At 36.1% G+C, this 24,868-nt stretch overlaps 1 protein-coding gene across 1 annotated transcript in view; it reads left to right on the top strand.

The window, feature by feature from the left end:
- Mis18bp1 (MIS18 binding protein 1) overlaps positions 1–24,868 on the top strand; it is a 37,817-nt gene that overhangs the window by 9,042 nt on the left and 3,907 nt on the right. The window contains exons 4-12 of the mRNA XM_013355200.2: positions 1,067–1,140; positions 3,348–3,478; positions 5,627–5,714; positions 6,907–7,055; positions 14,107–14,908; positions 17,031–17,203; positions 19,049–19,209; positions 21,581–21,726; positions 23,928–24,021. Coding sequence (XP_013210654.1) covers positions 1,067–1,140; positions 3,348–3,478; positions 5,627–5,714; positions 6,907–7,055; positions 14,107–14,908; positions 17,031–17,203; positions 19,049–19,209; positions 21,581–21,726; positions 23,928–24,021 — 1,818 coding nt within the window. The remainder of the gene's footprint in view (positions 1–1,066; positions 1,141–3,347; positions 3,479–5,626; positions 5,715–6,906; positions 7,056–14,106; positions 14,909–17,030; positions 17,204–19,048; positions 19,210–21,580; positions 21,727–23,927; positions 24,022–24,868) is intronic.

Genomic DNA, 24,868 nt, shown 5'->3' with positions numbered 1-24,868 from the left:
CCTCTTCAGTTCTGGAGATCAAACCCAGGGACTTGTGCTATACCACTGAGCTACATGCCCAAATACTTATATTTTAAAAGAATAATCAAGAATGCCATACCAAACACCATCTGTCCATTTTAGCGTCTTTTCCTGGTTCAGTTTAAACTCACCAAGGAACTTGTCTTTAAATATAAATGCGTACTTTCATTTAAAGTGAATGACACTCGTTAGTTGTTGTATTAAGGCTTTAGTTCTCTGCAGAAACACTTTAATTGTTATGAACTTAAAGGGTTTTTTTTTCTTGTTTTTTTGGGGTTTTTTTTTTGTTTTTTTCTTTTTGAGTCAGGATTTCTCAGTAGCTATGAAGCCAGTTCTGGAACTCATTCTGTAGACCAGGCTGGCCTCCAACTGATAGAGATCAGCTTGCCTCTACCTCCCAAATGCTGGGATTAAAGGTGTGTGCCACCACTGCCCAGCCAAACTATAAATGTTTTTATTGTCAGTGTTCATAGAAAATTTTATATTTTAATGATATTTTGCTTACACTAAAATCATTTTCTGAGCTACTCAGCTGTTTGCTTTGGAATAGAATGGTATTGCATGTTTATTACCAGCTGTGACCTTCATGGTGTATAGAAACTGAAAATATAGCTCTAAGTCAGTTTAACAAATATATAGTTAATTGGGGGGGGGCAAGTTATATAATATATTTGGCATTTTTTTTGTTCCTTCAAAATTGCTGTGTTTTCTAAAAGATTTGATGGTTTAGTGTATATGTTAGGATTCTCCCCCTTAGGCTAAGTCATTTTGTATGAGTATTTGAAATGCAGATCTTTCTGCATTATAGCCAAACAATATAGCACAACTTCATGTACATGTCTATTTCTTATTTCATTCAGTACAGTAGTTTTAAGAATTACTGTTTAAAATGGGCTGGTTCTTAGATAATGGTAGGTACTAAGAAAAAACTAGGATTACTTTGGGTTTTTCTTGTAGTTCAGATTTTTCTAATGTTTAATGTTAATTTTATCATTCTGCATGCAAGTAGCATAAGAAATGTGTTCTTTGTTTTATGCTTGATTAGGTAGTCCAGCTACAGGAATGGATGATTAAAGTCATCAATAATAACACAGCTATATGCATAGAAGGAAAGCTGGTGTAAGTATAACATTTCAGTGTTCTTTTCTAATATTTAAATTGGTTTTATGTATGTGGTCAGCAACAAATTAGCATATTCCTACAAAACACATTCCATGAGGTTATAAACTGAAGGCAAAAGCACAACATGATGCCAATTCCTTGCTAGTTATCCGATGTAAATTATTGATCCATGAAAGGATCAAAATTATTTAAAGCTGTCAAGTAGTTACATATTAAGTAACTGATTGATACTTTTTGGTTTTCCCAGAAGTGAAAGCATTGTCAGACAAGTAGGCTAACTCAGCTACTGTTCTCCCTTTGAGAATCAGTTGCTCCATAGTAAAATGTCTGTGGTAAAATAATATAGAGTATCCTGGTTTCTAAGGTTGAATATGTAGAGTCTTGTTGCCTATCTTATTCCCTTTTCCATAATGTTCGAGATGTAACATAGATTGCCTTTGTGAATCCAGTTAATGTTACTTACTGCCAATGTAACTTGAAGAAGTTACTTATACTCTGTGAGGCTTAATTTCTTCATTAGTGCAATAATCATAATATGGCCTAATATTGTGGGAAGACTTTTCCTGGTTTGAGAGTATTTCATATAGCTGAGGTTGGCCTTACACTACTATGTGCTTGAGCAAGACATTCAACTTATGCTCAGTGCTCAGCATTGTTGTAGATAGTGTCAAGAATTAAATGAGTTAATATTTACAGTATTAAAGAGCAGTGCCTTTTAGAGTTTGATTTAAATGCTAAATAAAACTGTGGGCCATGGTGGCACACACCTTTAATCCCTACTCCACAGGCAGAGGCAGGTGACTCCATATGAGTTTTAGACCAGCCTGGTCTACATAGTTCTAGGACAGCTGGAGCTAGGTAGAGAGACCATGTCTCAACAAAAGCAAGCCAAAAAAATAAAATAAAAATAAAAATATGCACACACACGCTTATGCACATGCTCAAACACAAAACCAAATATATATTAAATAAAACAAAAAAGAGTCAAAGGTAAGTATTAAGGTGTGAGTTTAATCCCATTTGATTTAATTGAGAGAACTTCCTTATAACTCATGTATATGTATGTTTATTATCTATTGAATGAAGACTGCTCAGCACTTATCTAATAGATCTTCATATTTGGTTCTGATTTTATATTTATCATTAGTTTCCTTAAAGAAGTATGAAGAATAGGTTTCTGGGTCAGTAATTTGCAACTTTATTTTTTCCCAGCTAGAAGCTCTTTACAAAATAAAAGGTAAAAACATTTGCCTTTGTATTCATGATTAAGAAAAGACAAAGACCCTCAAAATTACCTGATCTATTTGACATTTCTGAACATGGGGTAGGAGAGGGACTAGAAGTGCACATGTCAGCTGTAACCGCAGGTTCTCAGGGGACGTAAAAGTCTGAGGCCATCATGGGTAACATAGTAAGACTCAGGAGCCAGCAAGATGGCTCAGAGGGCAAGGGTGCCTGCTGCCAGGTTGGACAACCTTAGTTTGATCCTTGGGACCCATATGTTGTAAGTAAAGAACTGATTCCCAGAAGCTGCCTCTTGATTCCATATGAATTCTATGTCATACACACACTAAATAAAAATATGAAAAACAAAACAAGACCCCATCTGAATAAATCAAAATAATATTTATGGAAAAAAAAAGTCAACACAGTGAGGAAAAGGGCTTCCAAATTTCTTTGAAAGTTTCATAGCTGTTAAGCTGAAATTTCACATATTGCCAGCAACAAACATTTAATGACAGTTGGTTTCCATGGTATTGCTACATTTTATATTAGATGCATAGATTGATTGGCCACTATATATATGTATGTATGTATGTATGTATGTATGTATACACACACACACACACACTCACACTCGGAGGGTCAATTAGCCAGGCAGTTGAGTTCTGTACTGGCTAGCCCTCAAGTGTTTTGTAATTAGATTAGGAATGCTGTAATTGTTGTGGTAGCTAAAAGAACAAAATTAGTACTTCCTTTTTGATGGGTGATATTATGACTTCATCTCACTATGAAACCCTAGTTGTCATGGCCTCAAACTTGGAACAACCTTCCTGAGTTTACCTACCAAGTGCTGCGATTATATATAACTGGCTCAAAATCATTACTTTATTATAATTTTTTTGTGTGCTGCTATATGTATATACAGCTCCTGGTTAAGTGTGAATATGCTGACCTTAATAAACTTGTTCTTTTTTCCCTAGAGATATGACTGATGTTTATTGGCATAGCAATGTAATTGTAGAGCGAATTAAACACAATGAACTTAGGACATTATCGGGGAACATTTATATATTAAAAGGATTAATAGACCGGATTTCCATGAAAGAAGCAGGTAAATGGGTTCCTTAGTTAATCTTTCCATAGCTTCTCCTTTTTCTTAAATAAATACCTGTTGGTGGAAGCTGCTTGTTCATTCCGAGATGCTCAGACCTGAAATAATCATTCAGAAACTATATCATTTACAGTACTGCTTCTTGATAGTGGCAGGGATCTTGAAACTCCATAGAGTTGTGGCAGTAAACATGGCTCCCACCAGTACTCTACCATGAAGCTAGACTCAGAAATCTAAGGAATGAGGTGGATAATACTGTCAAAGCCACGGCTTTAATCCTAGCCATATCGCTTAGCAAATTAGAGTCATGTGGTCAGAAAAAGAGAGATATACAGTAAAAATAGATTCAGATGAAAAAAACCTCTAAATGGTTTACAGTGTCTTTAAAAATAATTATATGTAGGCTTGGGAGAGAAAAGAAAAAGAATAAAGTCCTTAAAAAAAGAAAAAGAGTAGTTGGGTGTAGTAACACATACCTTTAATCCCAGAATTTAGGAGACAGAGGCAGGTGGATCTCTGGGAGTTCAAGGACAGCCTAGTCTACAGAGAGTTCCAGGATAGCCAAAGATACACAGAGAAACCTAACTCAAAAAACCAAAAATTAAAAATAAAAGACACAGTTTAAAATAAAGCCACATAAAGATGGAAAATACATAGTCTGGATACTGTATTAACTTTGTTAACTGTGTTAACTTTGAATTGTTTGATGGCTGAGGAAGGAGCAAAACCTGCTAAAAGACATTTCATTATAAATGCTGCTGGATTAATCTAACATATATATTTTAAAAATGCCTTGACTTCAAAATTTGAGTCAAAAGATATGCTACTTTGGTGAAGAGGTTTTGCTTTTGTTTCTGTAGGAAATGAGAAGCTGTGGATTCATTCTTGTTTAAAAAAAATCAGGTTTGATCAAAGAAGACCCCCTAAAAAAATCTTTGATAGGAGCTAATGGCCCAGATGATTCAACATTTCAGAGGACCTCTGTTGGAGTGTCTTCTGAGTTCTACATTCAGAACAGCCTCAAGACTGCTGGCTGAGATGATCAAGCCTCACAAAATATTTCAGTCAGGAATTGACCATAATCCTAAATTTTCTTTAGGTCCCCATAGGATTATCAGCACCCTCATTCAGCAGGAAGTAACCTGGAACAATATGCCCATATTCCCAAAAAATGGATTATGGATATTTTTCTTTGTTTAGAGTGTTGGTTACAAGTTGTTATGGATAATAGTCAGGAAGACAACTAAACAAATGAGATTAAAGTTTTTGTTTTGAGGAAAAAAAAAAACAAAAGGGGGAAGTGCTGTGGGACAGTGATCTTGTACCCTTCTACAAGATTTGTCACTTCTATTGGTTTAATAAAATGCTGATTGGCCAGTAGCCAGACAGAAAGTATAGGCGAGGCAACCAGAACAGGAGAATTCTGGGAAGAGGAAAGGCTTAGTCTGTAGTTGTCACCCACATGCAGAGCAAAATGAGAATGCCTCACTGATAAAGGTAACAAGCCATGTGGCTAACACAGACAAGAATTATGGGTTAATGTAAAATATAAGAGTTAGTTAATAAGAAAGCCTGAGCTGATAAGCCAACCTGTTTATAATTAATGTATACCTCTGTGTGTTTATTTGCGACTAAATGGCTGTGGGACTTAGAGGGACAGAAATCTGCCAACACTGGCAGTTCAGTGTTGCTGGTCTTCCTTTACAAACAGCCCAACAGGCTTTTCATTTCCCTGTTTCTAATATTCAAATTCCATATTGCCATGACTCATTCCCCCAGGTTCCCAGAACTTGGCTTCCTAGTTCAGTAGAATTTCTCAACTACACCCTTTTAAATTGCTGTCCTCTCCTTTTCGCCCATGAAAATTCTTACCCAGTGTTTTTGTAACAACAGTCCAGCAAAGAATTTTTACCTCCTGGCTTCACTTTCTCTTACACGCTAGATATCAACTATGTAGTGGTGGGACTTCCGTTTGCTTTACTGATGGGTCCTCAGCATCTCCAGCAGTGCTTAACATAGTAGAGCAAGTATGCATTTCTTGACTGACACTGACCTGGAGATGCCTCCTCAAAATTTTAGGCTTTTGGATCATTTTTTTCTTTTGTAAATTAAAATATCTATGTATTTATTTTGCTTTTTGTTAAATAGGTTATCCCTGTTATCTCATAAGAAAATTTATGTTTGGATTCCCCCAAAATTGGAAGGAACACATTGATAATTTTCTAGAACAATTAAGGTAAAGTGTCTTTAACGTTTTTTAAAATCAGCTTTATCAAGATATAAGTTATGTTCCCTAAAATGTACTCACTTTAGATACAGAAAATAATGATCCTTTTCAGATGTAGGTGCTTCTGTAACCAATGTAAACTGGTTTTAGTTTGTTGGGGTTTTGTGTTTATTCCTAGTTTGAAGTTTTTTTAAATGATCTTAGGTATTTTAGAAATCATAATGCTTTATTAGAATTTCTGACATGTTGAGTAAGTTCAGAAAGAAAATAAAATCCTAGCCATATTTCAAGAATTCTTCAATCACCTGTCCTTGGATGGCACATAGTTGTCAAATATTAGTTTGAAGTTCTTGATTAATTTTTCTCCATTAATTTTCAGTAGTTTTTGAGTGTCACATGCTGTTAGCAGACATTGAGAGAAAAAAATTTATTAATTGTTCTTTGGGAGCCAGTAGGAGATACAGAGCTTTAAATTTTACCCAAGTCCAAGTAACTTATAGTAGGAATTGAGACTGGTTTTTCCTGAAAGTACCAGATGGTATTTTTCTTTTTTTTAATTTTTTTTTTAATATTAAATATACACTATTCTGTCTGCGTGTATGCCTGCAGGCCAGAAGAGGGCACCAGACCTCATTATATATGGTTGTGAGCCACCCTGTAATTGCTGGGAATTGAACTCAGGACCTTTGGAAGAGCAGGCAATGATTTTAACCTCTGAGCCATCTCTCCAGCCCCCCAGATGGTATTTTTCCACACATGTTACTTTTCTCAAGCACTCAACTCTGTATTTTTAACAGAGAAGCAACTATAGGTAGTGTAAATTGAATGAGCATGGCTGTATTTCAATGAACATTATTTACAAAAATAGGCAACTTCCCAACAGTGTTTAATTCTGGCCTCACACTTGCTAGGTAACTGTTCTACCACTGGTAGCTCTTTGTCCTGTGGTTTTCTTAGATAAAATCTGCTTAAATAATTGTCTTGTTTCTTGAGTGTGCGTTTGTTTTGAGAAGGGTCTCATGTAACGGGTTAGCTTCAATATGTAGCTCTACTGTCCTTGAACTCCATGATTACCCTATTATTCATGGGTTGTAGCTCAGACTGTACTTGAACTCCGTGATTACCCTATTATTCATGGGTTGAGCTTTTCAGTTTTTTTGAGAAGCAATATTAGAGAAAAAAAATAACGCAATTGTTTTAGGGCTGGAGAAAAGGACAGGAATAAGAGGAGACAGAAAACTGCAAGAGTTAATGAAAAACAAAAATCAATGAAAAATGAAGCAGAAGATACACAAACAGATGTCCTCCTAAAAGCCAGCAGCACTTATGACCTTACTGATGATACCTTGGGTATGTTTGAATTTTTCTTTGTTGCGACAGTGGTAGAGTCTTACATGAGCTTAACACTGCTTGTTGTATATAATATAGACTGGTGCTCTTTGAGTAAATATTACCTTGAAATTCCTGCCTTCTCACTACTCTACAGACTGCTGCTCGTCATCATTACTCCTTTTATTTCATGGGATAAACCTTTAAAATCACAATGCCAAAACCCCAATAAGTATACCAATAAAGGATTATATTGAGGCTACCAGCAATCATGTAGTAGAGATAAACATCACATCTATATTTGTGTTCGTGGAGGAACTGGCATAAATTCTTGACTGGCAGGTGCTCTTAAGGTGGTTGACAGAACTGTTCTAGATCCACTCTTTTCTAACACTATACTCTACATCTCACACTACCCCACTCTCACAAATAATGTATGAAGATTAACTTACAGTCTTCTCGATTATATACATGATAAAAGTTACTGAAATCTGTTGTGTACATTTCTTGGAATTTTACCTTAACTCTGTAGCTAAGGGCTTTATATAATCTTAAAATTTGTGAGAACTGCAAATTGTTTTTGCTAAAGGTATGTATTATCTACCATATTAGATGTAAATAATACATCTCACCTAATGTTGGTATGTCATTTGAACTTTCTTTCTCCTTGAAATTTTTTGTATCATTTTTAGTTCACAAAAGGCAATATTTAAATATGTAAATGGTTTCAAAAATTTCACTTACTAAAGCTTTAGATCTTTCTCAACCCTTCCTTTTTCCAAAAGTCATCCATTCTTAAGATTGGTAGGTTGGTTATTGACTTTATTAGAATTCAGGAGTTGTGGGACTATTACTTGCATTTGCCAGCCCTCCCCACTTTTAACTCCTAAATGGAAAATAACCTTGAATAACTTTTTTAGGAAAGAGAGCTGAATTGTAAATATGATTGTTGCAAATGTTTTAGACATGTGACAAGTGGGATGGAATACAGATTTTAAACACCAAAGTTTGGTAAACTATTTAAAATGCTGTCTGTGCACTTATAAAAAACACATATATACACAATTAAAAATTAAATGGGGATAAAAACCTTAAATGTGCCTAACATTAAACAACTAAGGTGATGTAAATGACTCAATCCATGGTAATTTAAGATGACATGATTATTTTATTTACCTAATATAATTTTTCATATTTAGTGTTATAACCATTATATCATAGTATTGTACTTTAAAAACCTCTTTATAACACTTACATAAGCATCTTATGAAGGACTTACTGTAGTATCAGCCTCCTATACTATGTAGTAATCTCAAGGGTTAGAGCCATCCATTGTGTATCTTTACAGTTTCTAAAGGGATAACAAAATACCTTTTGGCCAGATGTTCTGGCATATACTTGTAACCCCAGCACTTAGGAGAATAAATCAGGAATATCTGGAATTGAAGGTCAGTCTGATATATAATACAAAATGTAGTTGTAAAAGCAATAGTAGCAGTTAAAACAAAAGTTCTTATTTTAATTAATTAATTTTTTTATTTTTTAAAATATTATTTATTTATTATGTATACAATATTCTGTCTGTGTGTATGTCTGCAGGCCAGAAGAGGGCACCAGACCTCATTCCAGATGGTTGTGAGCCACCATGTGGTTGCTGGGAATTGAACTCAGAACCTTTGGAAGAGCAGGCAATGCTCTTAACCACTGAGCCATCTCTCCAGCCCCAATTAATTAACTTTTGAATTAGTGTTTGTGTGTCAGTGTGGGTGCCCATGAGCCAGGACACTCCTATGGAGGAAAAAATAAAACTTCTTTACAAGATTTGCCAAAAATAATATGATTTAATTATGCATTGAAGTATATAAATTAACTGAAACATAATTTCGTACACATAAGAAAAACAATCACTAGCTTTCTATTTAGTTGATGTACAGTTTGAATGTATAGGATGTATAAACTCACAAAATTAACTATACTATTCTGTTTTTAGATATAATAAGCGATTCAAAGCAGGTATAAGCAATATGCTTGTTCATTTTTAATATTTTCTAAGGAAAATAAAAGTGATTTGAATTAAGCCATACCCTGTAGAGAGTTTTCTGTCCTACAAAAATGTTATATAATCAAATTACAGTGAATATACCTGACATTTCATTACACAGATTTTTCTTCCCACAGTTAGCTTTTTAATGTGGAAAAGCTACTTAGCTTCTTGTCCTTCTTCCACTTTTCTTCCTCTCCCTTCCCCTCCCTTTTTCTCACTCTATTTTCTTCTCTTTCCCCCCTTTTCCCTGCCTTCTTTCCCTGAGACAGCCTCTTATGTTGCCATCTTAATCTCCAGGGTGATGGGAATACAGGCACAGAACACCATAATCTGCTGGAAAAATACCGAATCTCCATCTAATCCTCCATTTTTGAATTCACAGAAATGAAGAAAAATAAGCACAATGGGTCCCCAGGAGCTACAGAAATAAACATTGGATATAGTAATTGTCGGAATAAGCCACAGTTAAGGCTCCTCCATAACCAAGTAAGTGATAGTATTCAAATGGTGGTATATATGATGCTGATGTTTAGGAACATAATGTGGTACCTGAGAAGTTTAAGGGCTGCATCAAAAGATACAATTTTCTTTTTGATGAGTATCATTTATATTGATCAGTCCTAACTCAGGAACTGCAAAAGTCGAAACTACTATTTGAGAGCTTAAGAATTGGAAGAATTGTTTCAGGAAAATAGACTTCGATAGATATCTTTAAGTCAGTGTTTAAGAGAAGGTTAGAAAAGAAGAAGCTTACATTGAGCAGCACAAATTACTTTTTGATAGAACTGCTGTTGAAGTTAAACAACTGTTGCTGACAGAGACAACATCTAATAAATGAGAAAGAACAAAGGAACATAGGATAGGATACACTTCCATTGGTAGAGTATTTGTGATATATGAGAGATACACTTTTAGTTTGATCCCAGTACTCCTAATTTTTTTAAGTATTTAGCTTGCAAAAATGTCCATAGGATAAAATTTCAGTGATGTATTCATGCATCTTAAATGTCTGGATACTATATAATTTTCTGTTATAACTGCCTGCAGTCAACCATACTTAACATCTATAGAAAGCAGGAAAAATTTGTATAAGTCTTTCTCCTTAGAAGGCTTCTTCTGCATTTTGGAAAAAAATCTCTGTTAATTTTAACTTTAATTCCCATAGTGTTTTGTTTTGTTTTAAAATGTACATTTATTTATTTGGTGGGGCGGGACACACGTGTGCTTCCTCAAGCAGGTGTGCGTCAGAAGACCGCTTGCACAGGGCAGTTTTTTTCTTCCATTATGAGCTTTGCGGACCAGCCTTCTCACTTGCCGAGCCTTCCCTTCAGCTCTTAGAGATTTTTATTGGTTTTCTACTTTTCATTTGAAAAGTAGATGCAATAATAACAAAAGTAAAGGCTTAAATAAAACATATAAAAAAGCACTTTAAAAAGTACAAAATGGTCTTAGTGGTTGTGAGTGCTTCCTGTATTGCATTGGACCATAGTTCGCTTCCCTGAACCTGGATCAGTTAGGTATTTTTACCTCTAGCTCCAGGGGTCTGATGCTCTCTTCTGGCCTTCTTTGGGCACTCTTACACACATGGCATATACTCAGACACATACACATAAATTAAAAAGTAAATATTTTTCAAAAAGTAAAACTGCAAATAATAAGATTTTTGGCGGATCCTGTTACCCTGTGTCCTACTTCTAAAGTTGCAGCTCCAACAGGACGTCCTGAATGTTCTATTCATGAAATTAGTAGAGTAGCAAGTAACTAAATCATCATCATCACCTCCCCAACCCCACCCCATCCTCCACCCCAAGACAGGGTTTCTCTGTGTAGCCTTGGCTGTCCTGGAGCTCACTCTGCAGACCAGGCTGGCCCCAAACTCATAGAAATTTGCCTGCCTCTGCCTCCCAAGTGCTAGGATTAAAGTTGTGCACGACCTCCACCTGGACTACCTAGAATTTTTTAATGCGTGATGCTTTTCTGGAAATGCCCAAGATCATTTCTATAGATTGCAGTCTTTAAAAATACATTGTTTATTTTGAAGGAATTATCTGGAAAAAAGAATTGCAGAAAACTTCCTTCAAAAAACTTTGAGAATTCTGAAGGAATAAATAAAAAGAAAATTCGAAGTCAGAAGCAAGGTAATCTCTTTGGTGGTTGTGCAATGACTAGGACAGTAACTTTAAAATAATTTTAACATAGTAAGTAAATTATCTTTTTAAGTTTCTTGATATAAAATGGTAAATATATTGGTGGTTTAAAGTAGTTATTTGTGCATAAAATGATAATTTAATAAAATAACATATTACTTTAAATATATTATTTATAGGTTTGCTTTTAATATGATTTCTAAGTAACTTTAATTTATAAAGTTATATATTGCTTTAAATGTGCTCATATTAATGTTTCCTTTATGAAATTAATGCCATAATTAAGGTTTGATAAGTGTTGATTCTCAGAGTAATTATAGGCTAAATTTAAAGTTGCCTTTCTCTAAATACTAACAAGTTCAAGATTTCATGTTATGATAAATCCTTGGTCCTAGTGGTATTTTTTTTTTTACTGTAACTGAGAAGTGAAAATGAAGAACAACTATCAAAATTCATAAAAGTGGGGAAGAGGAATATGGTACTGTCTAGGCTACTAGATTCAAACAAGTACCTGAAAGAGGCTGAATGTTTTTGAGATTATTAAATAAAATGAAATGATAAAAATAGTCTCACTAGAAATATTTTGTTCAAAATGAGAATATTCAGGTGAGCTGGGCAGTGGTGGTAGTGCACTTTAATCCCAGAACACAGAAGGCAGAGGCAGGTATATCTCTGTGTGTTCCAGGGCAGCCAAGCCTACAGAGAGAAACTGTCTTGAGAAACAAAACAATAAAAAGAAAGAAAGAAAAAGAAAAAAATCTACCTGAATTTTTTTTATTTGATTTATGTAAGGAATTGGAAGACACTTTGTAAATCTATGACATTCATGAAAAATCTTGTGGAGGGGGCTGGAGAGATGGCTCAGTGATTAAGAGCATTGCCTGCTCTTCCAAAGGTCCTGAGTTCAATTCCCAGCAACCACATGGTGACTCACAACCATCTGGAATGAGGTCTGGTGTCCTCTTCTGGCCTGCAGACATACATACAGACAGAATATTGTATGCATAATAAATAAATAAATATTAAAAAAAAATCTTGTGGAAGCATTTTTGGTTTTTTTTTTTCATGAGGATAGTGGTACTAATCAAATAAATTATCCACAAATTATAATTTTGAAGTTTCCCACCATTATTAACTGTTAACTGTTTTGTTGTTTACCTTTTATGGCATGATATATGTACATAGTCTAGTTAGTCTAGTATTTTGGTATGGTGATGTACAATTTTTTTTTTGTTGCTTTGTTTTGTTTTTGAGACAGAGTTTCTCTGTGTATCCCTTGCTGTCCAAGAACTAACTCTGTAGACCAGGCTGGCCTTGAACTCACAGAGAGATTCCCCCCACACACACACACACCTCTGTTTCCCAAGTGCTGGGATTAAAGGCGTGTTCCACCACCGCCCAACTGTGATTCTTAATAAATGTCTTAGTTACTGTTCTATTGCTACGAAGAAACACCATGACCAAGTCTAGAAAGAAGCATGTAATTGGGGGGCTTGCTTATATTTTCAGAGAGTTGGTCCATGGCCATCATGGCAGGGAGCATGGCATTAGGTAGGCATGGTGCTGGAACAGTAGTTGAGAATTCACTTCTGACTCCCAGGCATGAGACAGAGCTCCCTGGTCATGGCATGGGATTTTGAAACCTCAAATCCTGTTCCTCAATAATACATCTCCTCCAATACAGCTAAACCTACTAATCCCTTGAAACAGTCCCACTAACTAGAGGACCAAACATTCAAACATGTAGCCTGTGGTGGCCATTCTGGGTCAAACCACCACAACAAGCATAATTTAATAAAGTTAGAAATTTCAGGTAGATTTGCTTCTGGTTTCTCAATTTTTAGATTGCTGGTCTCATTTGCTTTCTTCCCCTATAAGATGTTAAAGATACTAAGTTCTGCAGTTTTTGTTATTTCCCATGATAATTCTTGGAGATTGGGAGAGATTTGTAAAAAGGTCCTGCTTTGGCTCCATTGGAGATGAAAGTAGAGCTGCCGGTGTGCACAGAGTCCCATGTTTTCCTGATTGCATTTTTAACTAATGATCTTATATGCCTGCTTAGGTTTGGTTTAGGTTAGTGACCCTAATAGATTCCTTATGTCTTCTATTTTACATTCTGAGAATAGATTTTTTTTGTTGGTTTTGGTTTTGGTTTTGTTTGTTTGTTTTTGTTTTTGGAGACAGGGTTTTCTCTTTGTTTCTCTGTTTTTTGGAGCTTGTTCTGGAACCAGCTCTTGTAGACCACACTGGCCTCGAACTCACAGAGCTCTTCCTTTCTCTGCTGGGATTAAAGGTGTGTACCACCACCTCCCGGCTGAGAATTGATTACTAAAACATTTATTTAGTATCTACTAATATTTGAGAGTCTATTATAATATCAGTAAAAAAAGGTTTATGAAAATTAAGTTTTGACATTATTTTCTTTATCTAAAAGATGACTGGTATGCAATTAAAACAGGACACCAAAGTGGCATTTTAAAAAGTATTCTGAAAATTTAAAGGATGGAGAGCTTTCAGTTCACAGTGGGTTAAAGAATAGGGTCTATCAAGCAGTAATAGGTAAGTAAAGGAAATTTTTCAGGGAGAGTAAACATCGAAAGTTCAGGCCCAAGCAGATTTGAGAAATATGTTCTAATACCCATAAAGAATAGTTCTAATTTGAGGTCAGTGAAAGACTGAAACTATATTGGAGGCTTTGTGGAAAAACTTATGTGTATGCCAGTAAACTGGGAAGCCCTTGGCAGGATAGTATAAATAATTATATGCTTACATATAGTAACACTGATCTAAATAGATCAGTACTTTGTGTAACCTGGGGTGGGGGTGGGGGTTGTTTTATTTCTATACTTAAGAGATTTTGGTTTTGTCCAATGAAATAAAGAGAGAAGTGAAGTGTTAAATGTACTGATTGGTACCCCGAACTCACTGGAGCAGCCTACCTCTGACAAAGAAAGAGAACACCTGCCTCTGAATCAGAAGGAAGTTTATGTTTTAGTAACACCACTTAAAACTAAAAAGAGGGTAGAGACAAGATGTAAAGAGTTCAATCTCTTTATCAAAGAAGTAACAGAGATTTTCAAACCAAATCATCAAGAAGAAAGTGAGTCAGATATGCATGTAAGTTCTACCCATAAGTCCTCAGAGATCTTTGAACACAGTGTGGGTTATGAAAGTAGCCCCAAGGAAGATTTCAGTGAATGTGATATACTCACCGTCAGAGACAGCACTCAGATACCTTGTCCTAAAAATAAGCAAATGGTCACCAAGGATTTTAAGAATATCAAGTTGCCCTCAAAGTTGGAGAAAACTGAAAATCGAATAGTCGTATCATCGTTCAATCAGTCCTCATCTCTTATGTCAAGTGAAGAGAATAAAACAGAGATTAGAAGGAAAGCCAGAACAAGAAACTGCAAAGAAAGGCTAATGGACCAGAGAAAAAGCACATGCACTATCACAAAAGATATCCTTCTGGTTTCACAATCTGAAGGTGAGAATGGTTCTCATATCACATCACAGAAGTCTAGATCTGCTAAGGAAATTTTTCCAAAATCTGGTGATAGCAGGAAGTTCCCAGTTGAAGTTAAGGGATCGGATACAACAAACAGGCAACTGTTAGGCCATTGTCCACCTGGCTTCATTGATAATGAAGAATGGAATGAGCAAGAATTACAGAAGCTTCATTGGTAAGTACTTTTGTCTCTGGGATATCTGCAGACTGGTTACAGAACAGCAGGAAAGGCCTGCCTTAATGACTCCTTATCAGTCTTAGTGATGTTAGTGATCTATTCAGAAGAAATGAGCAATTATTCTGTCTGTTACTGGTGATAAATCACATTCTTTAAGAATTGAATTTGAGGGCTGGAGAGATGACTCAGGTTAAGACTGGCTGTTCTTCCAGAGGTCATGAGTTTAATTCCCAGCAACCACATGGTGGCTCACAACCATCTGTGATGCGATCTGGTGTCCTCTTCCGGCCTACAGTTACAGGCTTTTCCACAGGACCTGGGTTTGATAGCCAACACCCTGTAGTGATTCACACAGCCTTCTGTAACTGCAGGGAATCTGCTTTTCTGGCCTCTATGCAGCCAAAACACTCATACTCTTAAAAAATTTTATTAAAAAAAAAAAAGAATTGAGTTTGACTACAGAGTCTAAGAGTTTCAATGGTGTGTTAGTATGGAAACTAAATCATAATTGTGTTATGAAGCCTAAATGGGAAGAGTAAAGAGATAGGACAACATATGTGGACATATCAAGAACATCAGAAATTTCCATTGCATTTCATAATATAGCTTCACATTTTTATATTCTGCTTTACATCAAAAGCAGACCATGTTAGTAGTTTTACCTTTTCTAGCTGTATCTCATTATTTCCTTATAATATAGTTTCTTAGCCTTTATATTTCAAAACAGTTAAGGGATTTAAAATTTTTCTTTAACTCCCCCACCCCCCACTCCGCCATGTTGAGGATCAGAGTCAGTGCCTTCCTTATGTTAGGCAAACATTCTAGCACTCAGCTAAATCTGCACTCCTCAAGATAGTCACATCTCTGGACTGCTGGACTGTAAAGACTTGATTTTCAATAAGGCAGATTTTTGTGTGTTTTGTTTTTGAGCTCTATAGTTAAAACCTAGACAGAATGCTTGGCAGCATTTTTCAATTTAGGAAAGTAAACAGTGGTGGCTCAATTGGAAAAGTCTGGAATGTCACATATCCCCAAAACTCGGGTGAATGTCCATTCTGACCCCTTTTGTACCCCCACCTAAGCTAGACTTAAGGTTAGAAGCAATGGGCCCTCAGGCAAATTAAGTCTGCCCGTTCTAAGTCTCAGTTCTCTTGCTTTTCTCCTTTCTCTGTAGTCCAGTCCCCTTGTGATCCCACACAGAAACCTATTCTAGTCCTCCCCAATGATTGATGATCATCTGGAAAATGCAAATTACTTCCCAGTCTGACTTCGTGAATTAAATTCAAGTGATTCTTAATATTCAGCCTATTGCTTTGTAATTTTTCTATTGTGTTTATAGCCAAGAAGGCAGATATTTAGCATATGTAGTAATCATTGTAACAAGTTTATGAGAATATGTGTTTATGAAACTATATATGGAGGTGAAAATAGTAGGGTAGGCATTAAACAGTTATTTGCAAATGAACTTTATTTATAGGTGAATTGGACCCACCTTGTATTTATATCTTGTTAGTATTACTTTCCTTTTGATTCTTTTATCTCATTTTCTCTAGTGATGGAATTACAGGTGTGTTCCAGCTTCATTTTTATTGGTAGTAGTATTAAAACATCATTTGTATGTATTAATGTATCATTTCTGTATATGCACATATCATGCATTGATTGTGTGTGGCCTTGTCCGTTCACCCCTATACCATAAAACTATATAAGAACTAGGAGTTCCTCTGGCAGATTTAGAACTAGTAATATGGGGTAAACAATTTATAAAAGTTAATTAATGCCAGAATTCCCTCAAAGATCAAGTCATTGAATAGTTGAGCTTCAGGGAAAAAAATGTTAAAAGATTGGAAAAGCTTTTATATTTAGTAGAAAGTTTGAAAGAATTTTACTAGCCATGTACAGTTATATCTTTTTCATATAGTATTTATATTATAATAAGAAAGTTATGGAATAGAGAGAGATTGGTATCTTTTTTTTTTATGAACAGTTATCCAGAATGATTTTGGTTTCAAAATACTCATCCAATTGTGTAAATATCACTGACTCAGTTTGCTCTCAGAAGGCCTTATTTTTTATTGACTTGAATGTTTTGTTCTTAACTGGTTTTGATCTCCCATAGTGCTTTTACATCTCTTCCAAAGCACAAGCCTGGTTTTTGGTCAGATGTAGCCATGGCAGTAGGCTCTCGAACAGCTGATGAATGCCAAAGGAAATACATAGAAGATTCCCAAGGCAAACGATCCCAAAAACAAGTTTCTAAGAAAAAGCAAGCCAGTTTCAAGGTCAAAAATGGTAACTTATCATTGTTTTCTGAGTGCTTAGTGTATACTTTTAAATGCTTATGAATTATATTTTATATTTATTCATGAATCTTGTATCAGTTGTTTCCTTCAAATTAGAAAATCTAGAATTGAAAATATTTTAAGCCTTAACCAATGTAGCTAATTCTACCAATAATAGTTTTAATAGGCTTTTCCTCAGAATTTGTTCTAATAAATTTGAAGTTGGATAAATACTTTAATATCTGAGGACATAATTTAACTTGAGTGTTTGCATACAGTCCTTTATTTAAAAAAAAACTAGTAAATTTTGTTTTTGTAATCTGAGACTCAATCGTATATATCAGACAGGTCCCATAGTGAACTTTAGAGAGTACCTAATGTCCATACATAATAGCAATTAATAAATAAAGTCTATCTCACAGAGTAACTTTATCGTATGTGGGTTGGTTGGTTGGTTTGTTTGGTTTTTTAGGCAGGATTTTCCTGTCTAGCATTGGCTGTCCTGGAACTCACTCCATAGAGGAGGCTGGCCTCGAACCACCTGTTTCTGCCTCCCTAGTGCTAAAATTAAAGGTGTGAGCCACCACTAACTGGCTATCACCACTGCCCTGGCTATCCTGTAACACACTATGTAGACCACTTTAGCTCATACATCCTACTCACTAGGAGTATTACAGGAACTAATAACATTTATCTCAATGTGGGAAGAATTATTTGTGATGCCTCCATTACCAGACTCAGCCTATATATGACCAAGAACTTTTTTATCTGCCTGTGCCCAGCAATAAGTCTGAAGAAGTCAAGAGCCTGAGACATAATTAAAAGCACCACAGAGCACCTTATAGCATTTATTTATTTGTTTTAGGGGCAAAGGTCTCAGTTTGTTGCCCAGACTGAACTCAAGAGAGCCTTCCAAGTAGCTGGGACTACAGACCCTGGGTCAAGGTCCCATGCTTCTAAAGCCCCCAAGTTTTGTTTTTGTTTTTGTTTTTGGTCTGAGCTATGCCTAGTGAGCTTTGTTAGGAGTTTGGCTTCAGGACTAAAAGTTTTAGATGGGAGGCTGCCTCCCTCCTTTGGTCTTTTTTTTTTTAATTTAAATTTTCCCTGTTTATTTATGTGTGCGTGTCTATGCTTGTGGGTGTGTGCGCCTAGGCCTGAGAATGAAGGTCAGAGGACAGCTTTAGGGAGTTGGTTCTCTTCCACCATGCAGGTCCCAGGGATTGAACTCAGGTGGTTAGGCTTGGAGAAAGGTCTCTTTACCTGCTGAGTCATCTTGCTAGCCTACCCTTGGTCTGTAAGAATTAAGTCATTCTTAAAACAGTTTTTTATTTTTTTTTAAATATTTATTTATTTATTATGTATACAATATTCTTTCTGCGTGTATGCCTGAAGGCCAGAAGAGGGCACCAGATCCCATTATAGATGGTTGTGAGCCACCATGTGGTTGCTGGGAATTGAACTCAGGACCTTTGGAAGAGCAGGCAATGCTCTTAACCGCTGAACCATCTCTCCAGCCCTTAAAACAGATTTTTAAAAAGTGAGAGTGTCCTGGAGAGATGACTCAGAGGTTAAAAGCATTTGTTCCATTTGCAGAAGACGAAGGTTTGGTTCTCAGCAACTCACATGGTGGCTCATACCACCCATAACGCCAGTTTCCGAGACTCCAGGGCTCTCCTCTGACCTTCACATGCTTCATGTATGCATGCAGTGCACATGTGCACATGTAGGCAAAACACACATACAGTAAATCTTTACAAATTTATTTGTTCTGTGCGAAACAAAATGAGAGTGTTTTAAGTTTTATAAAGCTGGTAAAATTACCAGATCGTTATCAAAATGTTTTATTAACTCTTAGGTGAGAAAGAAAATGCTGTTGAGAAAAATACTATTAAGATAACTGCCAGAGCAGGAACTCTAAAAAGGAAACGACAAATGAGGGATTATCTGGAACAGTTGCCACAAGACAACCACGATGACTTTTTCACTGCAACACCCATGCAGAAACAAAGAATAATGGTAAGAAGGCTGAATGCATGAACTCCGTATTCTTAGACTGATCTTGATGTTTTTCATTTTTATGCATTGTTAGTGTTTATCAAGAAGTCAAGGATCTGCATTCTATATCCAAGAACATACATGCGTATATATAGGAAGAGATCTGCTGATCTATGCTGTCTTGTCAGTTTCTGGGGTCTGCTCTTGGGTGTTACTCAGTTATATCAATATAACTGAATACAAAATGAGGAGATGGGCCAAGGGCAGTACAAGATAGATGACACCCAAAGCAATGGGGTAGACAGCTGCACTGTCAAAACTTAGAGTTACGAGTTGAACATTTGTAGACCAATTGGATTTCATACCGCTCTAGGGGGTACAGGCTTCCGATTTTCCATCCCTGGGTTCTCACAGATGTCACTATACTAGAACAAGGGCTCATCCTCACTAACCAATGTTGCCGGAGGTCCTCCCGCTCAGCCTATAGCCGCTGAGATACCAGCCCATTGGGGCGTGGTCTCTCTCCCTTTAAAAAAGCGGCCACTTCCCTCTCCTCTCTCTCTTCACTTCCTGCTCCGCAGACGACTAGACTCCCTTCCTGGTTGCGCAGAGGGCTGTTGTCTGGGACGATGATCTGTAAGTTTTTTCCCCTTTTAATAAATACCACCCTATTAATCATAATTTCAAACTGGTGTGGCATTGTTTGTGACTTACGCCTTCAAACCAGCTAGCCCCTGCAGTGCCACTCGCTCAGTACTCAAACAGTGTCTGCACTACAGGAGACAGATGGTGCAGCTGTGGGAGTTTAAAAGATTCCCATGTAACAAATGAATTGTTGTGTTTATGGGATCTGTATAATATAATTAGCCCACTTAATTCTCATGAAGAATCTATAGGCTAGATGGGATGAGTGGTACAAAAGTGATTTTATATGTAGAAAAACTTACATGAATAAATTAAGCAGAATGGCAGGATCTAGAACCAACATATGGGGCTAGGGATGTCACTCACTGGTTATACGTGTCAGGCCCAGTGTTTTATCTTTTATCAACACAAAACCTGCATTTGCAAAAGTAGTAGGATTTATATATACCCTCAGTGAACCGGCTGAAAAAAAGGAAAAAGCATTTCCATTTACAATATTCAAGAAAAAAGTCACTGAAAGAAATTTAATCAAGTGGGTGAAGTCTCCACAATGAAAGTGATTTTAGAAAAAAAAATCTGGTAAAAAACATTGAGGACACTAATAAGTGGAAAGATGTTTGTACAGTGGAAGAATTGATATTGTTAAAATATCCATACTGTTCAAATGACATTCTTCATTGAACTAGGAAAAAAAGATCACAAAGTTCATAGAGAAACAAAAGACCCAGAATATCCAAGAGAATCCCAACTCCAAACAACCAAAGAGACATAGATGGCAGTTAACTAATTTCCTTTTCTATACCATAATTCTACTTTCTTTATGCCCACCCTCCATTTTTGAGACATGCTCCTGCTGTATACTGCCAGGCTTGCCTTGCATTCACATCCTCTACTTCTATCTCCTGGATGATTATAGCCATGACTGTTACTTTATGATTTTACTGTAAATGTAAATAAAACCTTAAGCATTGAATTGGTTATTGGAAATGCTATATACACAAAAGCATAAAACTTTTGCCAGTAAGTGCCAAAACAGTAGTGAATGAATTTAGATTTTGTTCTAGTAACATCTAAATTCAGCAACGTGTGAGCCAAATTCAGCCTCTCGCCTATTTAAAAAAAAAAAAATTAATGAAAAAAAATATGTGCCTGTGGAGGTAGGGACAATTTCTCATGGAGTCAGTTCTATCCTTCCACCAATGTATGGGGCTAGGGATGTCGCTCTGGTTGTAACCACAGTGTGCCAAGCCCAAGGCTCCATTTCTATCACTTCTCAGTGACTTTTAACTTTACATGGGTCCAGGGATTATACTCAGGTTACTTGGCTTCTAGAGGACCTTTCCTGGCTGGGCCATCTTGTTAACTCTTTTACCTTTTTTTTTTTTTCTTTTTACCTGTTTTTATGAACAAAGTTTTATTGGAATACAACTATACTCATTTGCTTTCATATCACAGCTTTCTTACTTAAATAAGAAGCTCAAGTATTTTTGGAAAGACTATATAGATATAAAGCCTAAAAGCTTGAAAGGTGCTTAGAAAATACTTGACTATCTCTGTTCACCATGGCCTTTGGAAATAGGTGTACTTTTATTTTTCACAAGAGAAAATTGTTTTTGTAGTGACTATTCTGTGCTTTACTATTTTTAATTTTAAAACTTGAAAGATTATAGAGAAAAACAACTTAATCCACAATTATTTTGTGATGAGAAAATTTTGAGTGAGCATGGTAAAAATATTTGTTTCCTAGCTGCCAAGTTTTCAATACAGTCAAGATGATGATTTTCAGCTCGATGTTGACAGGAATCCAGCTTCTCCATCATCAGTTACTTTGCCATTGACAGATACTCCACAGTGTCAGCATGTCAGTCCTGGTATGCTCGCCTCTATAAAAAGGTAAATGTGAATGTGATGTTGTTTTTTTCTGATTTATTTAAGAACATTGAAACGTTGTGTGACATGATAAACATAGATACATCAAGGGGAAGAGTTATCATTTTAAAAAAATTGAAGAATAGATATTTCAAAAAGTTAAGTTTCAGCAAGTCAAGGATTATACTATTATAATATTAGGACTAGTGAGAAAAAACTAGTGAGTCATGTTATGCACGCAGGTTAACAGTCTTTGTAATTTGCTAATCCAGAAATCACTATGTTTTACTTGCTACCAATCACTGCAAACAATATAAAAACAGAAAAGAATATTCTGGGTCTGGAGAAATGGCTCAGTGTCAAAGAGCACTTAGTGTTGTTACATAGGACCTGGATTTGGTCCTAGCACCCAGGTCTTGCAGTTCTCAACTAATTTATTAACTGCAGCTTCAGGAGTTCTGACTACTTTTGGTCTCCATGAGCAGTACATGCATGTGTATAACCTCCCCACTTCCTGTTACATGAGGAGAGAGCCCTTTGTTTGTCCCAGCTGCCCAGCTAGCTTATACCCGAAATAATCACACAGAAACTGTATTCATTAAAACACTGCTTTGCCCATTAGCTCTAGTTTCTTATTGGCTAATTCTTACATCTTAATTTAACCCATTTCTACTAATCTGTATATGGCCATGTGACTGGCTTATCGGCAAGATTCTAACCAGCGTCCGGCTCAGGCAGAAAATCCATGGCGTCTCTCACTCTACCTTTCTTCCCAGCATTCAGTTCTGTCTTCTCTACCTACCTAAGTTCTGCCCTATCAGGCCCAAAGCAGTTTCTTTATTCATTAACCAAACAGATGAACAGAAGAACTTCTACACCGCTTCCACATGCACAAATAATTAATACTATAAAATACAAAAATTTCATTTCTCTAATTGCTAAGCATGACTGCCATTAACAATAAATCAGTAACCTTTTAATGGCATGCTAGTAAAAAATACACATCAGTATTATCTGTGCAGCTGCATTTGTTGGCAACTGTTAATATTACTATGAACTTTGACCTAGGAGTCCAACTTTAGTGTTGCAGGGTTCAAGGTGGCTAGAAATTAGTTTGCTGATCATGGTGCATGCCTTTAATCCCAGCTCTTCTAAAGTGAAAAACTTAATCTATGTTGTAAAAAACAGTCTTGGAGAGTAGACCTATAGGGTGCTAATCTGGGTAGACCTATCATTCACTAAGCAGTATATTAGCAGCTGATGGGTTTATTCATTTGCACAGCAACATTTATGATTAAAATATATATATATATATCTTAATTTATAGTCATAGATTATAAATCTTTACATGTCATATCTTTGAAGCTGATCTAAAATAGTTAATAAGGAAAAAATAGACCATACAGATAAGATCTTCAAGACAAGGGAGAGGATGCAAATAGCCATCTGTTTGACTTTAGCTTCTGTGTATACAGTACAGGTCAATCTTTGCTAAACTAAACTCTTCATAGTGAGTATAGGGAGCACAAGAAACACTGTTATCTAGAAAGACATAACTTGGTAAGTTGGATTGGAAGCTTGATATAATTGGAAGATATAAATTGATAGTTTTTGTACATCATAGCCTGAAATTGATCAACTGTAATATCTGATTTAGATTAATGGAAGTGAACAGGAAAAATACCAAAGGCAGAAAGACAAGAGTTTTAGAAATAAACCTATATGGATGCTTAGTTACTGTTCTGTTGTGAAGAGACTTTGTGACTACAACTCTTATAGAAGAAAGCATTTAGCTGGGGCTTGCTTATGGTTCCAGAGATTTATTCCATTATCATCATGGTGGGAGCAAGCAGACAGACATAGTGCATAGAAGTAACTGTGTATTCTACGGGCAGCAAAAAGAGTACACTGGACCTGGCTTAGGCTTTTGAAACCTCAAAGCCTATATCCAGTGATCTACTTCCTCCACCAAGGCTACACCTCCTAATCCTTATCATGTAGTACCACTCCCTGATGACTAAACATTCAAATCTATGAGCCTATGGGGGCCATTCTCATTCACACCACCACAATGGGATAGCAACTAATAAGCGAAACAATTTCCTAGAATATTCTTTTGAGAAAAGTTAAGTAAATTTTAGATTTTTATTAATTGCTATTCAACATATGGATAAAGTTATGATAATGCTGACTTAACATCTTGATATTATTTTGTATTCATACAGTGAAGATTATGATAAGTATGTTTTCCATATGCAAAAAAATGCTAAAAAGTATGGCAAGTGTGGTCTTGTGTGGGGCAACATTAGGAAAAAAACAGTAAGTATGTTTATTATTTATCCGACACTTTTATGTAGAGCAGTTATAATACTTGATAAGCTGTGGTAGTTATAAATTGTATAACAGTCTCTACCCTCTAGGAACTTACAACCTAATATGATTCTAATATGAGTATTAGTGAAATAAATACATAAGCCTGTAGAATTATATAGATGCCAGCTCTTAACTGAATCAATTTAACCAAGGCGAGAATAGCTAAGAATTCTCGTTTGGAAACTAATAGCAGTTCAGTAAGGACATTTTAAGCAATATACAAAAATACTCTTATCTATTCAACAGCTGTTAGTCTAGACTAATTGATTTATGGCCTTTATAGAATAAGCATTTCATCTTATTTCTTACAACTTTGAAATAGGTTGAGATTCTTTTAGATTTAGTGACTCCAGTTTTGTTTTAACATTCCAGTATTAAGATCCAAACACAGACAAACTTTACTTGAAGATCGCCTTCATAATGGATTATACCCTGGACAAAAACAACATCTTTTTCATTAGTGCTGGAAGCATGACTCAGTAGTAGATCATCTGTCTGGTATGGCCATAGGCAGTAGGTTCAATCTGCAGTACTATTGAGAAAATAAACACCTTAGCTGGCACAGACCTACAGTCCCAGCCTCTGGGAGGTGGAGGCTAGAGGACCAGGAGTTTGTAGTCTCAAAAAACAAGTTTTTCCCTCTCCCTCATCAGCTGGAAGAACAATCAGGGCTCCCTGACCTGTGGGAAGTCCAAGGATCGCCCACCTCCATCCAGGTTTAGTAAGTTGAGCATCCAAACTGCCTAGGCTCCCCCAAAGCCAGTATGTGCAGTAGGATCAAAAACCCATTGCC

This window comes from Microtus ochrogaster, chromosome 1 (genome assembly GCF_000317375.1).
Source record: "Microtus ochrogaster isolate Prairie Vole_2 chromosome 1, MicOch1.0, whole genome shotgun sequence".
Lineage (NCBI taxonomy): Eukaryota > Metazoa > Chordata > Mammalia > Rodentia > Cricetidae > Microtus > Microtus ochrogaster.
Note: the sequence above shows the minus strand (reverse complement) of the source record. Positions and strands in the feature narration are given on the sequence as shown.